The sequence below is a fragment of the Eulemur rufifrons genome, chromosome 16 (assembly GCF_041146395.1).
Source record: "Eulemur rufifrons isolate Redbay chromosome 16, OSU_ERuf_1, whole genome shotgun sequence".
NCBI lineage: Eukaryota > Metazoa > Chordata > Mammalia > Primates > Lemuridae > Eulemur > Eulemur rufifrons.
Genome location: NC_090998.1, coordinates 91,869,742 through 91,891,645, shown reverse-complemented (window position 1 = coordinate 91,891,645; position 21,904 = coordinate 91,869,742). Strand labels below are relative to the sequence as shown.

The 21,904-nt window shown below is 39.5% G+C and overlaps 1 protein-coding gene across 1 annotated transcript in view; it reads left to right on the top strand.

Moving 5' to 3' along the window:
• Positions 1 to 247: 247 nt before the first annotated feature.
• EFCAB6 (EF-hand calcium binding domain 6) overlaps positions 248 to 21,904 on the top strand; it is a 201,151-nt gene continuing 179,494 nt past the window's right edge. The window contains exons 1-4 of the mRNA XM_069491269.1: positions 248 to 339; positions 598 to 749; positions 10,605 to 10,816; positions 19,300 to 19,388. Of these exons, the coding sequence (XP_069347370.1) occupies positions 248 to 339; positions 598 to 749; positions 10,605 to 10,816; positions 19,300 to 19,388 (545 nt within the window). The remainder of the gene's footprint in view (positions 340 to 597; positions 750 to 10,604; positions 10,817 to 19,299; positions 19,389 to 21,904) is intronic.

Here is a 21,904-nt window from a genome sequence, read left to right as displayed (position 1 = left end):
GGAGTAGGGCAGGTTAAAGTGCCACAAAGTGTGCTCTTCATATTGAGATTCAGACATTTTTAATTAATAAATGCTCCCCAGATTGCTGCAAGTGCTTGGTAATTTCCAGAGTTCTGAAAAAATTGATTTTGACAATTTTGTGCCAGTGTTCTTCTCATCGACTTTATGGAGGAGAGGATTTTCAGAGGTCCTTACTCCACCATCTTTGCTGCTGTCACCCCCAGCTCTGCATCTGACTGTGCGTTGAATGTATAGCGAGGCACTTCAAGAGATCTCAGAGAATCCACACTTTCTTCCTCTAACTGCCTACCAAAGAAATGTATCAGTGGTAGTCAAGATGTAGGTGGATTTTCCTATTCAAAAATGTCTCAATTTTGCCATTATCGAAGTTCATTGGATCCACTAAAAACAAGGAGACTAAAATCATGATTTTGTGTCCATCTTAAGAAATAGTCTTTGAAACATCAGCAAGCAGATCATGACTAGCATGATTTTTACACTCTCCAGCTGTCCTTTCAAAGAAGGATTGGGTAGGAAATTGGCCACATTTGTAATGTATGCTTTAAGAGAATGTAATCTTTTTCTTTTATATAACAGGGATTTAAAGTGCAAAATGGTGATTATACCAGATTGGCTTACTTCGTATCCTCACACGCGAAAATTTACATGTTCAAGACCCCATTCTTCACCATGTAGATTATTATATTCAAGGAATGGTTTCCAAAATATGTTCAGACCTTCATCTTCAAGTGAGTATTCATGAGCAAATAATAACATTAACAGTAGATACCACTCATGTATGTTTAATATGTACCAGGCTTGGTTCAAAGGCTTCTTGTTACATTTAATCTTCACAATAATTCTATGAATTAGATTTGGTTTTTATCTCTGTTTTCTATATGGGAAAACTGAGACATGGATTGATTATGCTATTTGCCAAAAAGTTATGTAGATATATATATATATATATATATTTTTTTTTTGAGACAGAGTCTTGCTCTGTCACCTGGGCTAGAGTGCTGTGGTGTTAGCCTAGCTCACAGCAACCTCAAATTCCTGGGCTCAAGCTATTCTCCTGCCTCAGGCTCCCAAGTAGCTGGGATTACAGGCGCATGCCACCACAGCTGGCTAATTTTTCTATTTTTAGTAGAGACGAGACCTCGCTCTTGCTCAGGCTGGTCTCGAACTCCTGAGCTCAAGCGATCCTCGCTCCTCAGCCTCCAAGAGTGCTAATATTACAGGTGTGAGCCACTGTGCCTGGTATCAAGTTACGTAGTTTTTAAGTGGCAGGGTCAGGATTTGACCCCAGGCAGTGAGATTCTGGAATTCGTGGACTTAACTACCATGTTAGAGAGCAGCAGTCCCCAACCTTTTTGGTACCAGGGACCAGTTTCATGGAAGACAATTTTTCCATGGACTAGGGGTGGGGGCAGAGGTGGGGTGCTATGAGTTGGGGGGGTTTGTGGAGCTCAGGCGGTGGTGAATGGCCTGTTTCCTAACAGGCCACAGACTGGTACCATGCCATGGCCTGGAGCTTAAGGACCGCAGTTATAGATTATACTGACTGACTCAGTTTTAAAAATGAAATCAGTAGACTTTATATTTTTGAGTAGTTTCAGGTTTATAGAAACATTGAGCAGAAAGTACAGAAAGTTTCCATATTCCCCCTCCCTCCCACCACCAGTTTCCCCTATTATTAACATATTAGTGTTAATTTGTTAAAATTGATAAACCAATATTGACATATTATTATTCCCCAAAGTCTATAGTTTACATTAGGTTGTACTCCTGGTGCATATTCTGAGTTTAGAAAAATGTATAAAATGCATGCATCACTATTATATAGTATATACAGTAGTTTCACAGCCCTAAAAATTCACTGTGCCCTACCTACTCGTCTTTCCCTTCCTCCTACCCCTGGCAACCACTGATCTTTTTATTGTGTCTATAGATTTGTCTTTTCCAGGTAGAATCATTCAGTAGGTAGCCTTTTAAGATTGGCTTCTCTCATTTAACAACATATATTTAAGGTTCCCTCATGTCTCTTCATGGCTCAATTGTTCATTTCTTTATAGTGCTGAATACTATTCCATTGTCTGGATGTACCAGTTTATTTATTGATTCACCTGCTAGATCTTGGTTGCCTCAAGTTTTGGCAGTTTTGAATAAAGCTTCTATAAACATCTGCTTGTGGGTTTTTGTGTGGACATAAGTTTTCAACTCTTTTGGGTGAATACCAAAGAGCGCAATTGCTAGATTTTATGGTGAGAGTATGTTTAGTTTTATAAGAAACTGCCTTTGTTGTATCTCAGACGTGATTGCTAAACCCAAGGTCATCTAGATTTTCTTCTAGGTTATCTTCTACGAGTTTTATGGTTTTGAGTTTTACATTTAGGTCTCTGATCCATTTGTTTCTCTTTCTGTGGGTCAGAAAGACATTTTGAGCTAATTTTTTGTGAAGGGTGTAAGTTCTGTGTGTAGCTTAATTTTCTTATGTGTGGATGTCTAGTTGTTCTAGCACCATTTGTTGAAAGGATTATGTGTTCTTCATTGTATTGTACTCATTTATTTTTACTGCTGAATAATATTCCACTGTATGCCTTAGCACAGTTTGTTTATCCATTCACCTGTTGAAGGACATCTTGGTTGCTTCCATGTTTTGGCAGTATAAATAAAATTGCCATAAACATTTGTGTACTGGTGTTTTTGTGTGGACATAAGTTTTCTACTCGTTTGGATTCCTTAGTTTTAAAAGCAATAAAATTTGACATTATTATTTCCCAAAAGTATATGTCCTTTAATTTCACTCATTAGTTCCTTTATTCATTTGTTCATTTGTTCACAAACATTTTCTGAGCTGTAATATGTGACAAGCACTGTAGGAGGTGCTGAGGATAAGAGTTGGATCTGATGGAAGGCTCGCCCTGGAGGAGCTCACAGTCTGAGAGGGAGAGAAGGAATTCCAGTAGAGCGAGGCAAATGCTGTAACAAGCACTTGTATGAAGCTCTGTGTGAGCACAACCTGAGCAATCAGCAGGACCCAGAGAGGCATTATGAAAGGAGAAGTTTGATTTTTCCTTGTAAATGGGGGAAAATCATTTGTAGTCAGAAGTCACACTGGACACTTGTGCTTACTTATAATTGGCATGACTGGAATCACATGTCACATGCATCTCCTAGGGAGCCTAGGATTATAGACTGTATTTCAGACAGCCATGTATTTACCTGAAGCTCAGGGGCCTATTTCTAAGGAAAACAAGGAGAATGGATAGGAAGGGTTAATTTACTAGTTTCTGACATAAAAATATATCATCAGCAAAGATCTATTCCAGTTCAATAGTGTCATGTTAGTTTATTTAACTAAACTTTTGATAGTACAAAGAAGACGAAAGTGAAGTGGGATTACTGGATTACAGGGCGTTCATACTCTTAAGGCTCTTGATGAGTGCTACCAAATTATCCTTCAGGAAGCATGTGCTGTACATTCCCACAAATAGTACTTACAAGTGCTCATTTCTAAGTATTCTAGCACAGAATATTATCTTTTAAGATCTTGCCCATTTGATATGTGAAAATAACAGTCAATTGTAAATTTAATTTGCATTTCTTCAATAGTAAGGTTGGCTAGGTGCCATGGTTTACACCTGTAATCCCAGCACTTTGGGAGGCTGAGGCAGGAGGATTGCTTGAGCCCAGGAGTTTGAGACCAGCCTGAGCAATGTAGCAAGACTCTGTCTCTAAAAAAACTAAAAAATTAGCCAAGCGTGCTGACTCATGCCTATAGTTCCAGCTACACGGCAGGCTCAGAGGCAGGAGGATCACTTGAGCCCAGGAATTTGAGTTTACAGTGAGCTATGATTGTACCACTGCTCTCTAGCCTGGGCAACAGAGTGAGACCTTGTCTCTCAAAAACAAACAAACAAAAAAAGTAAGGTTAACTTTTATTCTTAGTTCGTCAGGTTTATGCCCTTTTTTTTTTTTTTTTTTTTTTTTTGCTGAGTTGCCTGTTCATATCCTTTGCCCATTTACCTACTGTGGGTTGGTCTTTTTTAGTGGTTAGCATGCATTCTCTTTGTATTAAAGATATGAATCCTTCATCTGCCTTATGTGCCACAGATATTTTTCTTCTTTGTCATTTGCTTTTTATTTCTGTTGATGGTAGTTTTTCAATGCACTGAAGTATTTTTTACTTTTTAAAAATTAAATATATATGCTTTCCAGCACCACTTTCCTCCACAGAGGGCATCATCAACAGTTTGGGTGGTCTCTTTTTCATGAACACTCATATATTGGTAGATATATACTGGTATAACTCATATATTAAATAAGCAAATTAATAGTAGACATCCTGTTTCCTTTTTAAATGTTTTTATCTTTGTGTTTCAATTTGAATAATTTCTATTGACCTGGCTTCATATTCACTAGTTCTTTTTCCTACCATGTACAGTCTGCTACTAAGCAAAACAAATGAATTCTTCCCATCTATTTTTCCTATTTATTCTTTTTTTGTGTATATTCATGGGGTACAAGTGCAGTTTTGCTCCATTGGTACATTGCATTGTGGTGAAGTCAAGGCCTCCAGTGCATCCATCACTGAAGGAACGCACGTTGTACCCACCAAGCAACCTCACGTCATCCAGCCCCCTTTGCTTCTGATATTATATTTTTAATTTCTAGCTTTTTCATGTGCTCTTTAAAAATAGTTTTCATTTCCCTACTGAAATCCCTCATATGTTCAGCATGTTCCCAACTTTTTCCTTTAATCTTTAACTTATTTCTCATTCTAGTTTAAATACTTGATGATTTCTACATTTGCTCTATCTGTGGGTATTTTTCTGATGACTGTTTTTACTCTTGATTAGGTCACCTTTTCTTCTTCACTTGTTTTGCAATTTTTAAAAAACTTAATGCTACATATTTGTGTAAAAAACAGTAGAGAAAGAAGTAAACAATTTTTACTCTCAGAAAAGGAATATCTCTTTTAGGCTTTTAGCAAGGTGGGCTGACTCAGTTTAATCTTTAAGGTGAGCTGCATCTTGACTTTGTTGCAGTTTTATTTATATTTAGGTTACCCCCAGTAATAGCTCTTGAGATCTGATCACTGGTGGGACTCCAGAGAGCTCTATGTTTTACAGCCTAGCAGCCAGCTTGGCATATTGTGGGGGGATCTCTCTCTGCTTTTCAGCCCACCTGCCATTTTGGGGGCTTCTTTGAGAGTTCTCTTGGTTCTCTAGCTTTTTCCTTGGCTTTGTGCACCTCAGGAGACCTCTGTCTACCCTGTGGTCCTGCCTCCAACCTGAAGCAGCCTATTGACGTTCATATGCTTCGGAGGGTTTGCATTAGTTCTTCTTCTCTGTACTCAGCCTTTGATAAACAGCTGGACTTGTGTAAAACCCCACGTACCTTGGGGCACATCACACAGCTCTCCTGCCACCTCCAGTCTTTGGTGTGCTGCTTATGTGCACCTGGGGAAGGCCCAAGATGAAGGGTCCAGACTTGCTCTGTGACTAAGGCTTCTGGGATTCTAATCCATCTGCCAGTCTACATGTGGCTACTAACTGTTGGGTTGTTTTCTTCTTACCCTTACCCTGACTATAATGAATATGCATTTTCTAACTGCTCTGCAGGGATGGAAGGAGTTATGGGTCTTTTCTCTCTGAGGAGTGGCTTGTCATTTCTAGAATTTAGTTTCTTTGCATCCTTAAGTCTCCGATGGCTTTTAAAACTGTATATATATTTTAATCTTATCCTGCATGTTCTCATTGTTAGGGTGACAGTGACAGTCTGTTGTGACTTTCTATATTATAAACGGATGTGGAAAATTTTGTCAAATTGCCCTCCAGAAAGATTATATCCATTTGTACTCCCACTGGCAGGGTATGCGAGTTTGGTTACTGCTTTCACTTTCAATCTCAGAAGTTGCAGTAGGCACATGAAATAAAGTTTTCGTTCAAATAATTTAAAATAGTTTTAAATCAATATTTTCTGATTCTTTTATATTACTACTATTGATTGCAAAGATGGGGCTTCTCGGAAAGCAACTAAAAATATATATGAAAAGTCTGAGAAAAAATTTTAAGAGGGGGGCATACGTTAACAAGAGGGAGCCCCTGATGACATGGGGGCAGGAGGCTGGTTTTCAGGCTGGTGGGCAGAGGGAGAGATAGTGCTCACCAGCTGATGTTGAATCATGCAGCTCCTCTGTGTGGATCAGCTGCTTCAGAGAGTCTAAGTGGCAGTCGGAAGTGGAAGGGAAGCCTGGAGTGCCTCCTGCATTTCTGAGCATCCTTGTAACTCTGGTGGGAGGTTCAAGTTCCTTCTTCTCCTTTAAGGCTCTATGCTCAGTCCTCTTGTCCCTGTCTGCCCTCTCCGTAGGTGAGTCATCTGGCTCCATGTCCCAAGATACCATCTGTAACCAAAACGATAGCTCCATTCTGACTTACTCCCTAAGCTCCCGATGGTATATCCAGTTGCCTCACTGACCTTTCTGCTTGCACCTCATCCAACAGGCGTCTCAGACGTGAACTGGCCAGGCGGACCTCTTGACTCTCCAGTGTTCTCCATCTCAGTCAAAGGCACCGTCATTTATCTAGTTCCTCAAGTCCAGCACCAAGGAATTATCCTTGATTTCTCTTTTCCCTTTAACACCCGCGCTAGCCAGTCCATCAGCAAGATCCTGTCAGTCACAGAACTGACAGATCTTGTCTCCCATCTGTCTGCTTTTTCCCACATTCAGGGCTACCACCTGGCTCAGGCCACAATCATCTCTTCTTGGAATGGCCTCCTCTCTGGTCTTCCGTCCTCAATTCTTGCCCCTATAATCCACTCTCTACTTGGCAGCCAGAGTGACAGGCACTGTGTTAACTAATGTCACTTCCCTGCTTAAACTCTCCTGAGCCTTTCCAGGGCGCTTTGGAGAAAAGGCCAGCACTTTCCTTGGGTGCAGAAAGCACAGGGAAGCTGGCCCTCCCCTCCTGGGGCTGGCTTTTACTGCTCTCCATCCTGCTTGCTACATGCCACACTCTGTCACTCTGGCCTATTTGCTTTCCTGGACATAACAAGCTCATCCTTGCTTAGGGGCTCTTTACTGGTTGCTATGGTTTCCCTGTTGAGGACATTCTTTTTTCAGCATCATGACTGGCTGGCTCATTTTTATCATTCTGGTTTCAGCTCATAAAACTTAGAGAGGACTGTCCTGACCACCCCTCTGAAATAGCTCCCTGGCCATGCGATATCTCATTGTTCTGTCTTTCCATCTTCGCTGCGCTTGTCTGTACCGTGCCTTATAATTTACTTATTATTGGTTTCTTGTCTGTCTTCTCACCTCCAGATTGTAAGTTGTACCTGTCTTATTCACTGCAGTACCCTCGGGGCTGAGAGCAGTGGTTGAAATATGATAGGCGCTCAGTCAATATTTTTTGTTTTTTTTTTTTTTTTTTTTTTTGAGACAGAGTCTCACTCTGTTGCCCAGGCTAGAGTGAGTGCCGTGGCGTCAGCCTAGCTCACAGCAACCTCAGACTCCTCGGCTTAAGCGATCCTACTGCCTCAGCCTCCCGAGTAGCTGGGACTACAGGCATGCACCACCATGCCCGGCTAATTTTTTCTATATATATTTTTAGCTGTCCATATAATTTCTTTCTATTTTTAGTAGAGATGGGGTCTCGCTCTTGCTCAGGCTGGTCTCGAACTCCTGAGCTCAAACGATCCGCCCACCTCGGCCTCCCAGAGTGCTAGGATTACAGGCGTGAGCCACCGCGCCCGGCCAGTCAATATTTTTTGAATGAATGAATTCCACTTCCTTAAAAGCCAGTGTTTTGCAGACTGCCTTCTTCTCTTCCCACTGGGCATGCTTCCCCATGGCTCCATGCTATTGGTTCCCACACTGGCATCTCCACCACAGGCTCTCAGATCTCTAGACTATGTATTTGGCTTTCAAGTGGACGTGCTGCTTGGACATCCCAAACTGAACTCATTAGCTTTCCCATAAACTTTTTTCTCTTCTGCTCCAGGTATCTCTTGCTGTGTACAAACAATCCCAAACATAGTGGCTCAAAATAACAACAATCATTTATTTTCCTCATAGGTATGCAATTTGGGTAGGTGTCAGGGACAGCTTTTCTCTGCTCCATGCAGTTCAGCTGGGAAGGTGCAGAGGCTGGGCTGACTTCATAACAGGGGCTGGAATCCTCTACAGAGGACTGGATTACTCCAATGGCCGGTAGTTGATGCTGGCTGTTGGCTGGAACCTTGGCTGGGGCTGTTACTCAGAGCTCTTACATGTGGCCTCTCCGTGTGGCTTCTTGGCTTCCTCACAGCCAAGTGGTGATGGGGTGTGAGAGTCTAGAGAGGACTGGGCAGAAGCTGTAGCACGTTGCATGACCTCATGTTGGAGACCACACAGTCAATTTTAGAATCACATATGTCATGTGTCATATTGACATATGACCAATCTGTGGTAGTCACGGGCCCACCCAGATTCAAGTGGGGGGAACATATGCCTACTTTTGGGGGCAGGAGCATTGACATGACATTGTGCTGGGAGATCTTGCCGTGGCTGTCTTGGCAAATACCATCTGCTACATCTTCTCTTTTCCCTTTCTCAGTGAAGGGTGCTGCCACCTGCCCAGCCGCCTGCCAGATATGGACACTGCATCTTCTTTCCCTCCCTTACCTGGCCTCAGAAGAGTCTGTAGACTCCACCTTCTTGACCTGTCTTTTATTCACCCCTGTTTTTCACTCTATGACCAACACATTAGTGTTCCCTGTGAATACTTGCCCCGGCAGCTGTAATTACCCAATGTGTCTCCATCCCATCACTCTCCTTTCCTCTCTTCTGCTCGTCCACTGATAGCACAGGAAGGGGTAAGGATAAAAATTGGGTTATGTTGTTTTCTTGGTGAAAACCCCACAACCAGAGCACAAAGCCCAAGGACAGGACCATTGCGACTGGGCTCCTGCTGACTTTTCCCGTCCCATCCCATCTCTTGTCCGGCGCCTCCTGTGCTCCTCTCCTCCTCCTCTTCCCCGTGCCTGGCTGGCTGAGCTCCACAGCCCTCTCCCAAGCACCCCTCCTCCAGCTCTGCACCTGGCCCTTAGGAACACCACGTTGCTTTCCACTGAGCAGCCTTTCCTGAGACCTTTCCTCCTGTCACCCCAAACCAACCAGCTCTTCTCTGGGTCTCCAGTGGTCTCCAGTGCTCCGTGCAGACACCGAATGCCTGTCTGCACACCTCATTGCTATGTCCCAGTGACATACTCACCTCCCTCCAGGAAGCATCCCCAGCCCCTGGCATAGGCCTGTATGTGCTCGGTCCTCAGTGGGTGTCAGGAGAGGCAAGAATTGATGACGGCCAGGACAGCCCCTGGGCGAGAGTGAAGTCCCAGGACCTGCCACTCTGCTGCTTGTGAGCTTAGGGCCTGTGGCAGGTCACCAGAGCAGTGTGATGGTGAGGGCTCTGGCATGTTCTCTCTTGTGCACCTCAAGCAGAAGGGAGCTCAGGGCATCCCATAGCTGTGAAGAAATCCCTGACTGCCCTCTGGGTGGGTTCAAGTTGGCACATTGAGGTCCTGTCCTTTGAGTCTCTCATCAGCCCAGGCCACCCCAAGACCAAGGCTATCACTGTCCTCCTGCTGGAAATGTGCGGTAGCTTGGTAAGAAATCTCATTCATAGGGAAGGAACTAAAGTCATCCCTGTCTAGCTACTGTTTGTAAATAATACTATAAAAGGTGAGGCAATGTTAAAACCATTTAACATATATCCAGAATTTCCTATGTAAGAAAGAGCTACTAAGTAAACTATGGTTACCAAATCCTTGCAATCTCATAAATAAATATGAGAGATTTACCAAACTACCATTATTCTTGGTGTCCTCTTTTCCTAGCAGGTTATGAAACATCAAAGTGATCAATCATGTCATCATGTGTATGATCCTGAGTGGTAGCATGAGTTGGTTTGTAGTTATCATATGTACTTAGGTTTTCCTACCTATTGTCCCTACGGTGGTTTTCATCTCGGATAAAGGGGAGGGAGGCCCGTGGTGTATCACCTCTCCTTTGGTGACACGGGGCCTGGGACCTAAAACATGAGTCAAGACATTATTCCTTTTCTTCTAGGAAATTCAAACCCCCAAAGCTTATTTAGCCCACTGTAAACATTCCTTTATTACCTTTTAGTGTCTAGACTATTCTCATTTCTTCCTCGTCTTTGAATGGGACATGATCTGGATTTAAGAATTGCATGTTTTTCCCTCAAAAATTGGCAAGGAGATGAAAATTAAATATGATATTTTAAGGATTTATTTGAATGATATTAATTCTTAACTAAACTTTCTTCCATGTTTGTCACTGTGGTGACCTATGTCCTCTATAGGGAAGATTATCTTTGCCTTGTTTTTCTTCTCCTTGATGTCATTACTATTATTTTATATTGACTAAATTTCAGATTTTTCATTTCAGGTTATCTAATGACTAGACATGTAAACTTAGATGTAGTAGAAGAAATACTATTTTAGAAGTTTATTTGATTCTATTAAACAGTGGAACATTTTTTGTTTAGTATCTTAGCTTTAAATGTGTTTAATAAATAGCTCTATCTCTTTTATAGACACAGCTGTTGCAAATCCAATACTGTCCTTCTTAGATGTTAAACGGATTTTATTTGAAAAAATTACTGATAAAGGGGATGAGTTGAAAAAAGCCTTTCAGCTGCTTGATCCTGGTCAGACCTTGACTGTGTCAAAAAATGAACTGCGAAGAATTATCACAACCTTCCTGATGCCTCTCACGAGAGAACAGTTTCAGGACGTGTTGGCTCAGGTATGGTATGTTGTAAATACTCAGAATAATTCAATTCGAGAAAAGCTGAAGCAGATCGGAGGAGTATGTCACCTATTCTGGCTTTATTCCTCACTGTTGCAAATGAGTAGTAGAAGTTTTGCTTGTTTTCCAAAATTCACTTAATTAAGGCCAATTTAAATGATCACAATCAATGATTATTTGGTCATATTTTGCACACAGCGCTGCTGCAGCCGATTTATTTTAGTTTTTTTTAAGGTTCCACATAAATGTATTTGGTCAGCTTATATTTTGGGGTTTAGTGTGTTGGCATTCGTTCTTGCATTAAATGGTTATTGAGCATCTACTATATGCTGGACCCAGTGCTAGACACTAAGGGTGCCCTTGAGGAGCTCCCGGCCCAGCGAGGTATTTATGGAGTGTTGGCAAGTTCTGGGACAGGGGTCACTACAGCGTGGTTTGAGAGTTAGAAGAGGGAGAGGGAGAATTTCTGAAAACCAAGGGTGGTAGTCCAGGAAGACTTTTTGGTGGAGGGAGTATTTACATAGTATTAACTGAGGGGTGCGTATTAACCAGATGAGAGAGGAAGGAAAGGCCATCAAAGGCTGAGGGGACAGCCTACGTGAAAGCTTGGGGGACTGCATCAACCTGCCATGCTTATTCAGGGGACTGGGCAGAGTCATTCATATCTGCAGTGAAGGGATATGGCTGGGGGGGGGCAATTGGGAAAGTACTTTGTTTGACCTTTGTCCTGGAAACTCTAGGGAGCCAGTGAAGGGTGCGCAGCAGGGGGTGGTGCAGTTACTTTGGAGGGATGTATAAGGCGAGGGCCCTTGGGCCACCTAGTGGTGTACCGTACCAGGGGGACATAAAGAGTAAAAGTTTGTGGTCCGTGCCCTCAGGGCCCTTAAAAAAAGAATACAAAATGCAGTAGGAATTCAACAATCTCAAAATAAGTCTGTAATGACCAATATAGTAATCATAAGAGTGGAAAAGTGTGCTGGAATATCATTAGTATTCCTTTCGACCCAATAACGGAATTTGTACACACACAGATGCACACGCACTCATGCATGCTCGCACACAGACAAGTCTATGTATTTTACTCAGTCATTAGTTCTTAGTCAGAATCTGGCTTTGTGCTATTTAATAGAATTTGAAAGCCGTTTTAGAATTTGCTATATACCCCAACCAACCCACTGTGCATATTTTCAACATGGGGGAATTATGTGTCATGAAAACAAGTATCTCAATGAATTTAGGCATTCCTAAATTCCAGTCTTAACCTCAGGTACTGACTCTCATTTCTTTCACTGTTTTTTTTTTGTTTGTTTGTTTGTTTTTTTAACACGTACAGTTCTATTTGTTGTTGTTTCTTGTGCATACCATATTGCTATTTCAAGGTTTTCTCTTCCCTTTAATTTTTTCTTTCTTTGAATTTGGCATGTTTTCAGCTTATTATTTCCTCATATATTTTTTCTGCCCCATTCTCTCCTCTGTTAGACATTTTTATATTGTCCCACTGGCTCCTGAGGCCCTGTTCGTTTTTAAAAATCTTTTTTTCTATTATTCAGAGTGGATAATATTTATTGATCTACTTTAAGTTCACTGACTCTTTCTTTTCATCTCCATTCTTCCATTAAGCCCATTCAATGAATTTTTTATTTTACACATTGTATATGACAGTTCTAGAATTTCCATTTGGTTCCTTTTTATAATTTCTATTTAACCTGCTTTGATTTCCTGGTTCTTCCTTCAGTTATGAGCATATTTCTTTTAACTCATTGAACATAATTAAAATAGCTGCTTTAAAGGCCTTGTCTATTAATTCTAGCATGTTGGTCATCTCAGAGTTGGCCTGTATTGATTATCTTTTCCACTGGTCTTATTTCCCTATTTATTTATATTTAAGTATGTTTGGATAATATCGCAACCAACAGAAATATCATGTAAACCACATATGTAACATTTTCCAGTAGCCACATTAAAAAGTAAAAATAGGTGAACTTAATTTTAATATATTTATTTAATCCAATATATCCAAAATATTATCTCATTTCAACATGTAATCACTATTAAAATTGTTAATAAGATATTTTACATTCTTTTCTGTGTACTAAATCTTCAAACCTGTTATATATTTCATACTTACAGCAGACTTCAGTTCAGACACTAAATTTTCATTGGAAATACTTGATTTATATTTCAATTTCATAAAATTTGTAGTTGAAATACTACATTACATTCTCATCTGTTCCAAACATACTTAAAAAGTTTTCCAATAGCTGAATCAATATTATTTTTAAAATTTAAATTAATTAACATTAAATAAAGCAAAAAAATTTCAGTTAATAAGTTGTATTAGCCGCATTTCAAGTGATCAATAGCCACATGAGGCTCTGGCTGTTTATTAGACAATGCAGTACTAAACATTGTGAGTGGTGTATTGTGGGGACTGTGGATTCTGTTATATTCCTCTGAAGACTGTTGATGCTTTTGTTTTAACAGGCAATTAACTTGCAAATACTATCTCACCTGCAGTGTGCAGTAGCTCATATCTCAGTTCAGTTCTTTTGTCTTTACCTGGGCCTCTTTGAGTCTGACCTGCACATGCGTGTTCAGAGGTCAGCTAGAAGTCAAACAGAATTTATACCCAGGAAGTGGGTCTCCTCCTCTGTTTATCTCCCATGAGAGAGGATGTGAGATTCCCCTCACATTTTCTAGTGACTGTAGTTGCTTTGGGTTTTGTGTGCTAGTCCTTTAGGCTAGAGAGACAGTGGGTTTTATAATGGGGCTCTGTGCTGAGCATGTGGCCTACTCTCAGGACAAAATCCATTAAGAATAGGAAACTCCCTCCACTCCTGTCCCTTCTTCTAAGTTTTTCCCTCCTTCAAAATGTACCTGCTTTCATTTACTTTCCAGAGCCTTTAAATAGTTATTTCTTGTATTTTGACCAGAGTTTATGGTTGTTTCCTGAAGGAGGGCTGGCCTGTTTTGAGCTTTCTCTGCACAACTTCTCTGCTTTATCATTTTTAAAAGAAATCACAAAGTTACAGAAAAGTTGAAAGTACAGTGCAAAGAACAATTTTTTTCTAAAACATTTGAGAGTAAGTTGTTCCCATACCCCTAAATATTTTAATGTATGTTTCCTTTAAACAAGGACACTGACCTATAAAAACCATAACCCACCCATCAAAATAAAGAAGTTAACATGGACTTACTGTTGCCATCTCAGCTCCAGAGTCCAGCCAGGTTTTACCAGTTGTCCCACAAATGTCTTGTAGGATCCAGGTCAAAATCATACATTGCATTTGGTTGTCATATCCCTTTAGTCTGCTTCCGTCTAGAATGGTTTGTTAGTTTGTCCTTGGCTTTCATGACCTTAACACTTTGAAGGTTGCAGACCTGTTATTTTGTGGTGTTTCCTTAAGACTAGATCCAGGCTTGCATCTTTGGCAGAAACATCACTGCAGCAATGCTGTGTTCTTCTCATTGCATTTGATTAGACTGCACATGATTTCAGCTTGTCTCGTCACTGCCGAGGTTTACTTTGATCACTTGATTAAGGTGAGATCCGTCAGGCTTTTCCAAGGTATCCACTTTGTAATTAATAAGTATTTTGTGAGAGAAACTTTGAAACTAGTAAATATTCTACTTATCAAACTTTCAATTTATTCATTTATTGTTCATATATTAATATTTATAGGAACTCAAGATTTCCTACTAAGTGAGCTATGGGTGTATTACGTTCATTATTTATTTTGATATTTGAATTATTCCAAATTTGGCCAGTAGGAACTCCTTCAAGCTGGTTTCTGTATCCTTTTGACAGTCCCCATCATTCTTTGAACATTTCTTTGCTTTACTCTTGAGAACCTTTAAGTAGAAGATATTCCAAACTTATCTGTACTTTTCTTGCTTTGGTCCTGGAATCATCTGTTTTCCAAAGAGCTCTGGTTCCTTTGAATGGAAGAAGATAACTGAGAAGCCAGGACGTGGGCACTAGGACTGCCGGTGTGGTTGGGAGGTCCCTGCCCCTAGGCCCTCTCAGCGAGCAGAGCTCTAGGGGGTTTGTTTTTTTTCATACACATGTGTATGTACATTTACGTCTACATTTATTCTGTCTCAATTTCTCTGTTCATATTAAAAACCAAGAGTTCATACCAATACCACCAATTCTAACTCAACATTCCAGAGATCATTCTGGTTTCTCCCTTTCCATGATTGTAACTACCGTCTCATTGAATGAGGAACTTGGTTCCCATAACGCTTAGATTTGCTTATTAGCTCAATCTCCCTGTATGTGACCCAACTCATATCCAGCCTTTCTTCTCCCGGTGTGGGTGCCCTCTCCCCCGTGTGGGCTCTGACCCACGATCATGCCATTTTCACCCCACAGCCCCACACCAAGGCTCCCCCAGCACTGCAGGCACCACTTTTCTCTGCCCCATCTGATGACTTTAGGACTGAATTGTTAGGGGAGGAGGGAAGGGGGAAGGAAGGCAAAGAGCTTTTCTCTTCCTTTTAAAAAAATGTTTCCCCTTTACTCACTTCTAGAATAGGGAATACTGATATTTTCACATTACTTTTATTGCTATCTACATTTTTAATAGCAGCTTTATTAAAATATAATTTACATATCATAAAATTCACCCTTTTAACATGTATAAATTGGTGTTTTTCGTATATTCACAGAGTTTTGAAATCATCACCACTATCTAATTCAAGACCATTTCCATCTTTCCAGAAAGTAACCTATACTCATTAGCAGTCACTCCCCATTTCTCCTGCTGGTACCTGGAAACCACTAGTCTACTTTCTGTCAGTATAGATTTGTCACTATAGATTCGGGACATTTCATATAAAACGAATCATATAATACATGATCTTTTGTGTCTGGCTTCTTTGTTTTCAAGGTTCACTCATGTTAGCATAAATCAGTACTTCATTCTTTTTTATGGTTGAATAATAGTCCATTGTATGGATAGGCCACATTTTGCTTATATTTTCATCAGTTGATGGATCTTTGAATTGTTTTCACTTTTTGACTTTTGTGACTAATGCTGCTATGAACATTCATGTACAAGTTTTTTCTGCGGACATATGTTTTTAGTTCTCTTGGGTACATACCTGGGAGTGGAATTGCTGTGTCATATGGTAATGTTCTCTTGCTGTTAAAGAACATTTGTCCTTGTAAACATTGCATCAGTTTCCTCATAAGCTCAATCTAGCTGGTGACACTTTATACCAAATGGAGAGTTAAAATATTATTTCCTGCTATGTGTGCTTATAGTCATGATCTAATGTTAATTTAAGATTTTGACAGTCTTCCCAAGCTAATCAGCTATGCAGGAAGAGGAAAAGTACAGAAAATATGAAATGTGTATCTGTTTTTAAAAGCTACATCTGTTTTTAAAAGAAATCACTGAGAACTGCAGACCTTCAAAGACTTTTTAGAAAACAGGTCTTGGTAGTCTACCCTTAAATGATCAGCATGTTTTTCTAGCACCTCAAGCTCCTGTGATGCATATGTCAATCATAAAGGCTGGAGTGTGGCGAATTTACAGGAGGCCAAGGTCATTGGGAATGAAGGGCAGGGCTTCCTTTCTCCATTCATGGATTTCACAGTGTCTGTGACTTTTCTAGATCTTAATGACTAATCTGTGGTGATTCAACCTTCCTTTTTTAGTGGTTAACATGAGCCTAACTGGACACTTAATACAACTAGTAAAAGATTTCATTGGAATTTCCCCTTAAAAATTAGAAAACAATTTTTCAGTTATAGTCTTCATTTACTTTAGCTTTAATTTTATTTGAAGAACTGTGCCAGGAAATGTTTGAATGTCAGTGCTTTAATAATTTATTAGGGAAGGAAGAATGAGGAGGCTTTGCTTATAATCTGCCCTATACTAGAGTAATGCGAATTTTGTGGTTTATTTAAAAATGTGGCCTCAATCTCTGAATTTTTTTTTTTAAGAGACAGAGTCTTGTTCTGTCACCCAGGCTGGAATGCAGTGGCACCATCCCAGCTCACTGTAACCTTGAACTCTTGGGCTCAAGGGATCCTCCCACCTCAGCCTTCTGAGTAGCTGGGACCACAGGAGCGCATTGCCAAACCCAGCTAATTTTCTTAGTTTTTGTATAAACAGGGTCTTGCTATGTTGTTCACGCTGGTCTTGAACCCCTGGCCTCAAGTGGTCCTCCTGTCCCGGCCTCCCAAAGTGCTGGGAGTATAGACTTGAGTTACTGCACCTGTCCAGTCTCTGAATGTTAATATAGACTATTTTTAAAGAAGTCAACTTGGTAAATAGATTCCAGAGAAGGAAAACAATTCTGTTCTGGACTCCCAGTGGTTGTGCCAGTTTGGAGAAAAAGTCTTCTTTCAAGATACTTATCAATGTGATGGATACTGATTTAAAAAAGACCCTCTCCCAGCCCTCGTCTAAGAATTGACTTTCATCAATTTATCCATGTATGGTTTTGATTCTTACACATTTTTGCCAGAATCACAAATACTGAAAAGTCATGTACTGAGCAGAGCCTCTCATTTTAGATTAGATTCTTTAGTTGTCTAAGGAGCTTAGCTTTGGAGACCAATCATTGAAAGAATTTCTCTACTACTTAGAACTTGTGTTCGACCATAGATAACAATAGGAAATGTGATGAAAACTTGAATCGTTTGATGGACTTTTTTTCTTTATAGGCAGGGTGGTTAGTGTAGTGGGATGAACTTGTGCTCTGGATTCATAGAGACTTCTGGCACTTAATGGCAGTGCCATGCAGGAAGGTCAGACCTCTGCTCTGTGAAATGTAGAAAATGATACCACCCCGAAGATGGTCTGGGGACTGCTCATGTAAAGCACTGAGAGTGGTCCTGTGCCCATTTATTATGAGCTCTGTAGATGTAAGTTTCTTCCCGTCTTCATTTACTCTTACCATTACCAAAACCATGAGGGCACCCAGTCTTGAACTACTCAATGGCCTTCTTCTGCAACATTAGAGAAACTTTGAAGTGTTTACCCAAAATTAGATCCACTAAAAAAATGTACTATCATAAATAGAAGGCCGGGTGTGGTGGCTCACGTCTGTAATCCTAGCACTTTGGGAGGCTGAGGCAGGAGGATTCCTTCAGCCTAGGAGTTTGAGGTTGCAGTGAGCTATCGCCATGCCATTTCACTCTAGCCAGGGCAACAGAGTGAGACTCTGTGTCAAAAAAAAAAAAAAAAAAGAAAGAAAGAAATAGAAGTCATGGTGTCCTTTCCAGGACAAGGCTTCTACAAAGGCCCACCTCGTGAGCCCTGAGCCACTCCCCCTGGTCTCATTTCCTAGTCATACATGTTTTAAATAGTAAAGAGAAATTTATCCTTTGGGGGAGACTGAGAGAACCATGCTTGGCTTTAAGGCTAGCATTTTTAGGGCTAAGTAAATAAAAACTTGATTGTGTAGATTTGGGAGCTATTCAACTCTATGGGAAATTGTAGTTTGTATATTTGCATGACGTCTAGTGAAATATTTTATAATGAGGATATATTTATTTTATGTTTATTTAAATTTTAGATTCATAATACTTTTTTGAAACAATTATTTTGATTTTAAAAAGTTTAACATTTTATTTAAAAATAATTGCAAACCTCCAGAAAATTTGCAAGAATAAGAATAGTACAAATAGCACCATTTGGTACAAATAATACCCATATACTTTTGTACTCAGATTTATCTATGGTAAACATTTTACCTTATTTGCTTCTCCTGTGATCTGTCATTATCTGTGTGTGTGTGTGTGAGAGTATGTGTATATATGTGTATGCAAACGACATACATAATGTGCGTATGATATTTAAAAAAAAAGCACTTGAAAGGAAGTTGCTTATATCATGGTTGTTTACCCCTAAATACCTCAGTTTATATTTCCTAAGAATAGGAACTATTCTTTTACATAATCACAGCACAGTTATCAACTTCAGTAAATTAAACATTGAAATAGTACTTTATTTAATCGACAGTCTGTGCTGACCCACTTGACCCGATAGTGTCGTTCGTAGAGTTTCTAATTTAAAAATGACTTTTTCAACCTTAAAACTATATGAGTGTACAGGAAGTTCACATGACACTGAGAGTGTAAAACTGTGCTGTGGCCTCGGCTTCCAATATATATTATACATATAATATTAATATATATTAGAAAATATTTCTGCCAATTTTATTTTTAGACTTTAGATTTAGCTAGATTTATATATAGATTATGGATAATTTTGTAGATAACTTGACTTTTATTTATAATTGAGCAGACTGGCATTCTAGGATGCTATTTACACTTGATTTGCTGAGAATGCACATCAACTCGGACACCTAGAGTAAGAGTTGTAAATGTTTACTAGAATGCCCATCACATTAACAGGATTCCACACTATATCCTGGAAGCTGTGATTTAGAGGCCTACTACACTGTCTATTGCTTGGATCTTAATTCTCTAACGTGTTGTCATTCTTCTTGTTTGTACGTAGATCCCCCTCACGGGCTCTGGTTCTGTACCATACCATCAATTCCTGTCCAGATTTGGTGGAATTGACCTAAATGTAAATGTTATAAAGAAGTAAGTGTTTTGTTTGCTTATATGAAAATGTGAAATTTTAAATGATGTATAAGAACTGTGACATAAAGCCAGTACAGCTGATCATATCAGCAGATATATATGGAAGAGGGGTTGGTAGAGCTTATCCATTTAGAATTTGATGCAATTAATCGTCACATTTTATTTAGAGAATATTTTAGCATCTATATAGGATATACTTCAGAATAAGATAAATGATTCTGTAACAAAATGTAAACATAGCACATTAAAGCCAGATAAAAATATTTTACATGCAATGTATTTAAATTTGGAAATAATGAATTTTAATCTTTAAAATATTAAGATGGCAAATTTAAAATTGGTTGGTTTTTATACATTTTTAACATTGCTCATTGGAAAGTGATCATGTTTTGGTGGCTAGAAATGAAAACAAAACGATCTTTGTGTGAGCTCCTCTAGTATTTTGTAGTTTTAGCATAAGCATGGGGCTTGTTTGCTTTATCTGCAACATGAGCAGGTTGGAGTATGACCTTTTATGTCTCAGTTAACAGTTCTTTGATTCTAGTGTATGATTTAGGAAATATTGTTTTAGTAAAAAAAAATTATTTACTCATTACCTGACTCTAAAAATGAATAAGCCTCATTTTCACAGGAGTTACGTAAACAATTACATATAAGAATTAAATTTGATCCTAAAATATTAGCAAATTCTGATGTTATAGCTTTTGTGATTGAATCTATCACCGATGCAGCTTAGGTATAAGAATCAGTGCAGCAGGCGGAGGGGGAGGGAGGAGTTGATGCTTAGTGGGTATAGAGTTTCAGTTTTGCATGATGAAAAAGTTCTGGAGATTTTTTGCACAACAATGTGAATATATTAATATGTAACACTACTGACCTATGTACTTAAAAATGGTCAGTATGGTAAATTTTATGTTATGTGTTTGTTTTTTAATCACAATTAAAAAATTGCTCCCCCAAGAATGACAAAGTATTATCCCCTCTGTGATCTGGAACTTTTCTGTGTTCTGTTTAGTAAATGCTCAGTAAGTGGTGGACTAAGGTCATTTCTAGGCTCATTCAAAGAATGACTGTTGTTTTATAGGCTGTATAGTCATGGCCTTGACCTAAAAGACTGTGACTCCTTTGTGGGATAAGGTTGTTGGGTGGACATTAACCTAATATGAATATTCTTTGTTGGAAAAGCTAAACAACTGGTAAAACTGAAAGCAGGAGGGCCTTTTTCTCTTATTGTGAAACCTCAGTCTAATTAATTTGAGATAAAAAGATCAGCTGGGCGTGGTGGCTCACACCTGTAATCCTAGCACCTTGGAAAGACAAAGCAGGAGGATCACATAAGGCCAGGAGTTTGAGACCAGCCTGGGTAACATAGCAGGACCCCATATTTACAAAAAAAAAAAAAAAAATTAGCCAGATGTGATGGTGCACATCTGTAATACTAGCTTCTTGGGAGGCTGAGGCAGGAGGATTGTTGGAGTTCAGGATTTTGAGGCTGCAGTGGGCTCTTATTGCACCACTGCACTCCAGCCTGGGTGACAGAGTGAGACCCCGTTTCTTAAAAAAAAAAAATCCTGAGTTACTTTTTTAAACATAAAAGGCTAAATATTTAAACTAAATTTGAAAGATTTCTGACTTACTCCTGAAGTTGAATTCTCTTTATCATTGGAGACTTGCATTATAGTGAACAGAGACTTCTCTTTCTAGCCATATGGTAGGCTATATACCACGAACAACATATAACATTTCTATGGAAAACAATTAAAATGCTGGATGAAAGGTAAAATATATGCATACATTTTAATACATTACTGAGCTGGCAGGAAAGTAAGGAATCCTCAGAGGCCTAACATAATGTGAAAATTGGAATTCAATTAAGGGAACATTTGATAAAGTCAGGTTTTGCCCTGAGGGTATTAGCCAATCCTGGTGAGTTTGTGTGCTCACTTTTGGCCATTTGGAGTAAAGGAGACAAGAGAAAAGGCCTAGGGGGCCTGCCCAAGGTGGAAGAACCTAATAGAGGACCACTGCATACCAAGTTGGGACACCTACACCCTTATGTAAGGATAAATTGCAAATGTAAGCCTGCATCACAGAGGGGCACAACAAGGAAACCTACCTGTTTCAACACTAGTGTTGAGTGAATAGGGGAATAAATTCTAATTACAGGTTGATTTTCATGCAGGTCTGCGCCTGAATTAATGCTACCTGTGTGGTCTGAAAAGTCTCGGGCTAGGAACTTACTTACAAGTAATCCTGGACTGGGTGTGCCCTTCTGTGGAATACTGTATCTTCAACCTATTCCTTAAAGAATTCCATAGATGAAGTGCCAAGTAACATCAGATCACACCAAAAAATTTAAAAACATATGAAGAGGCAAAAAATGAGGACCGCAATCCAATACATATAAAACCAAATAGAATTATATCTCCAAACACTTGAAATATTGGAACTATCAGATATATCATCTAAAACTAGTGTTTTAATATGTTTAAAGAAATGAAAGAATAGATAAGTGA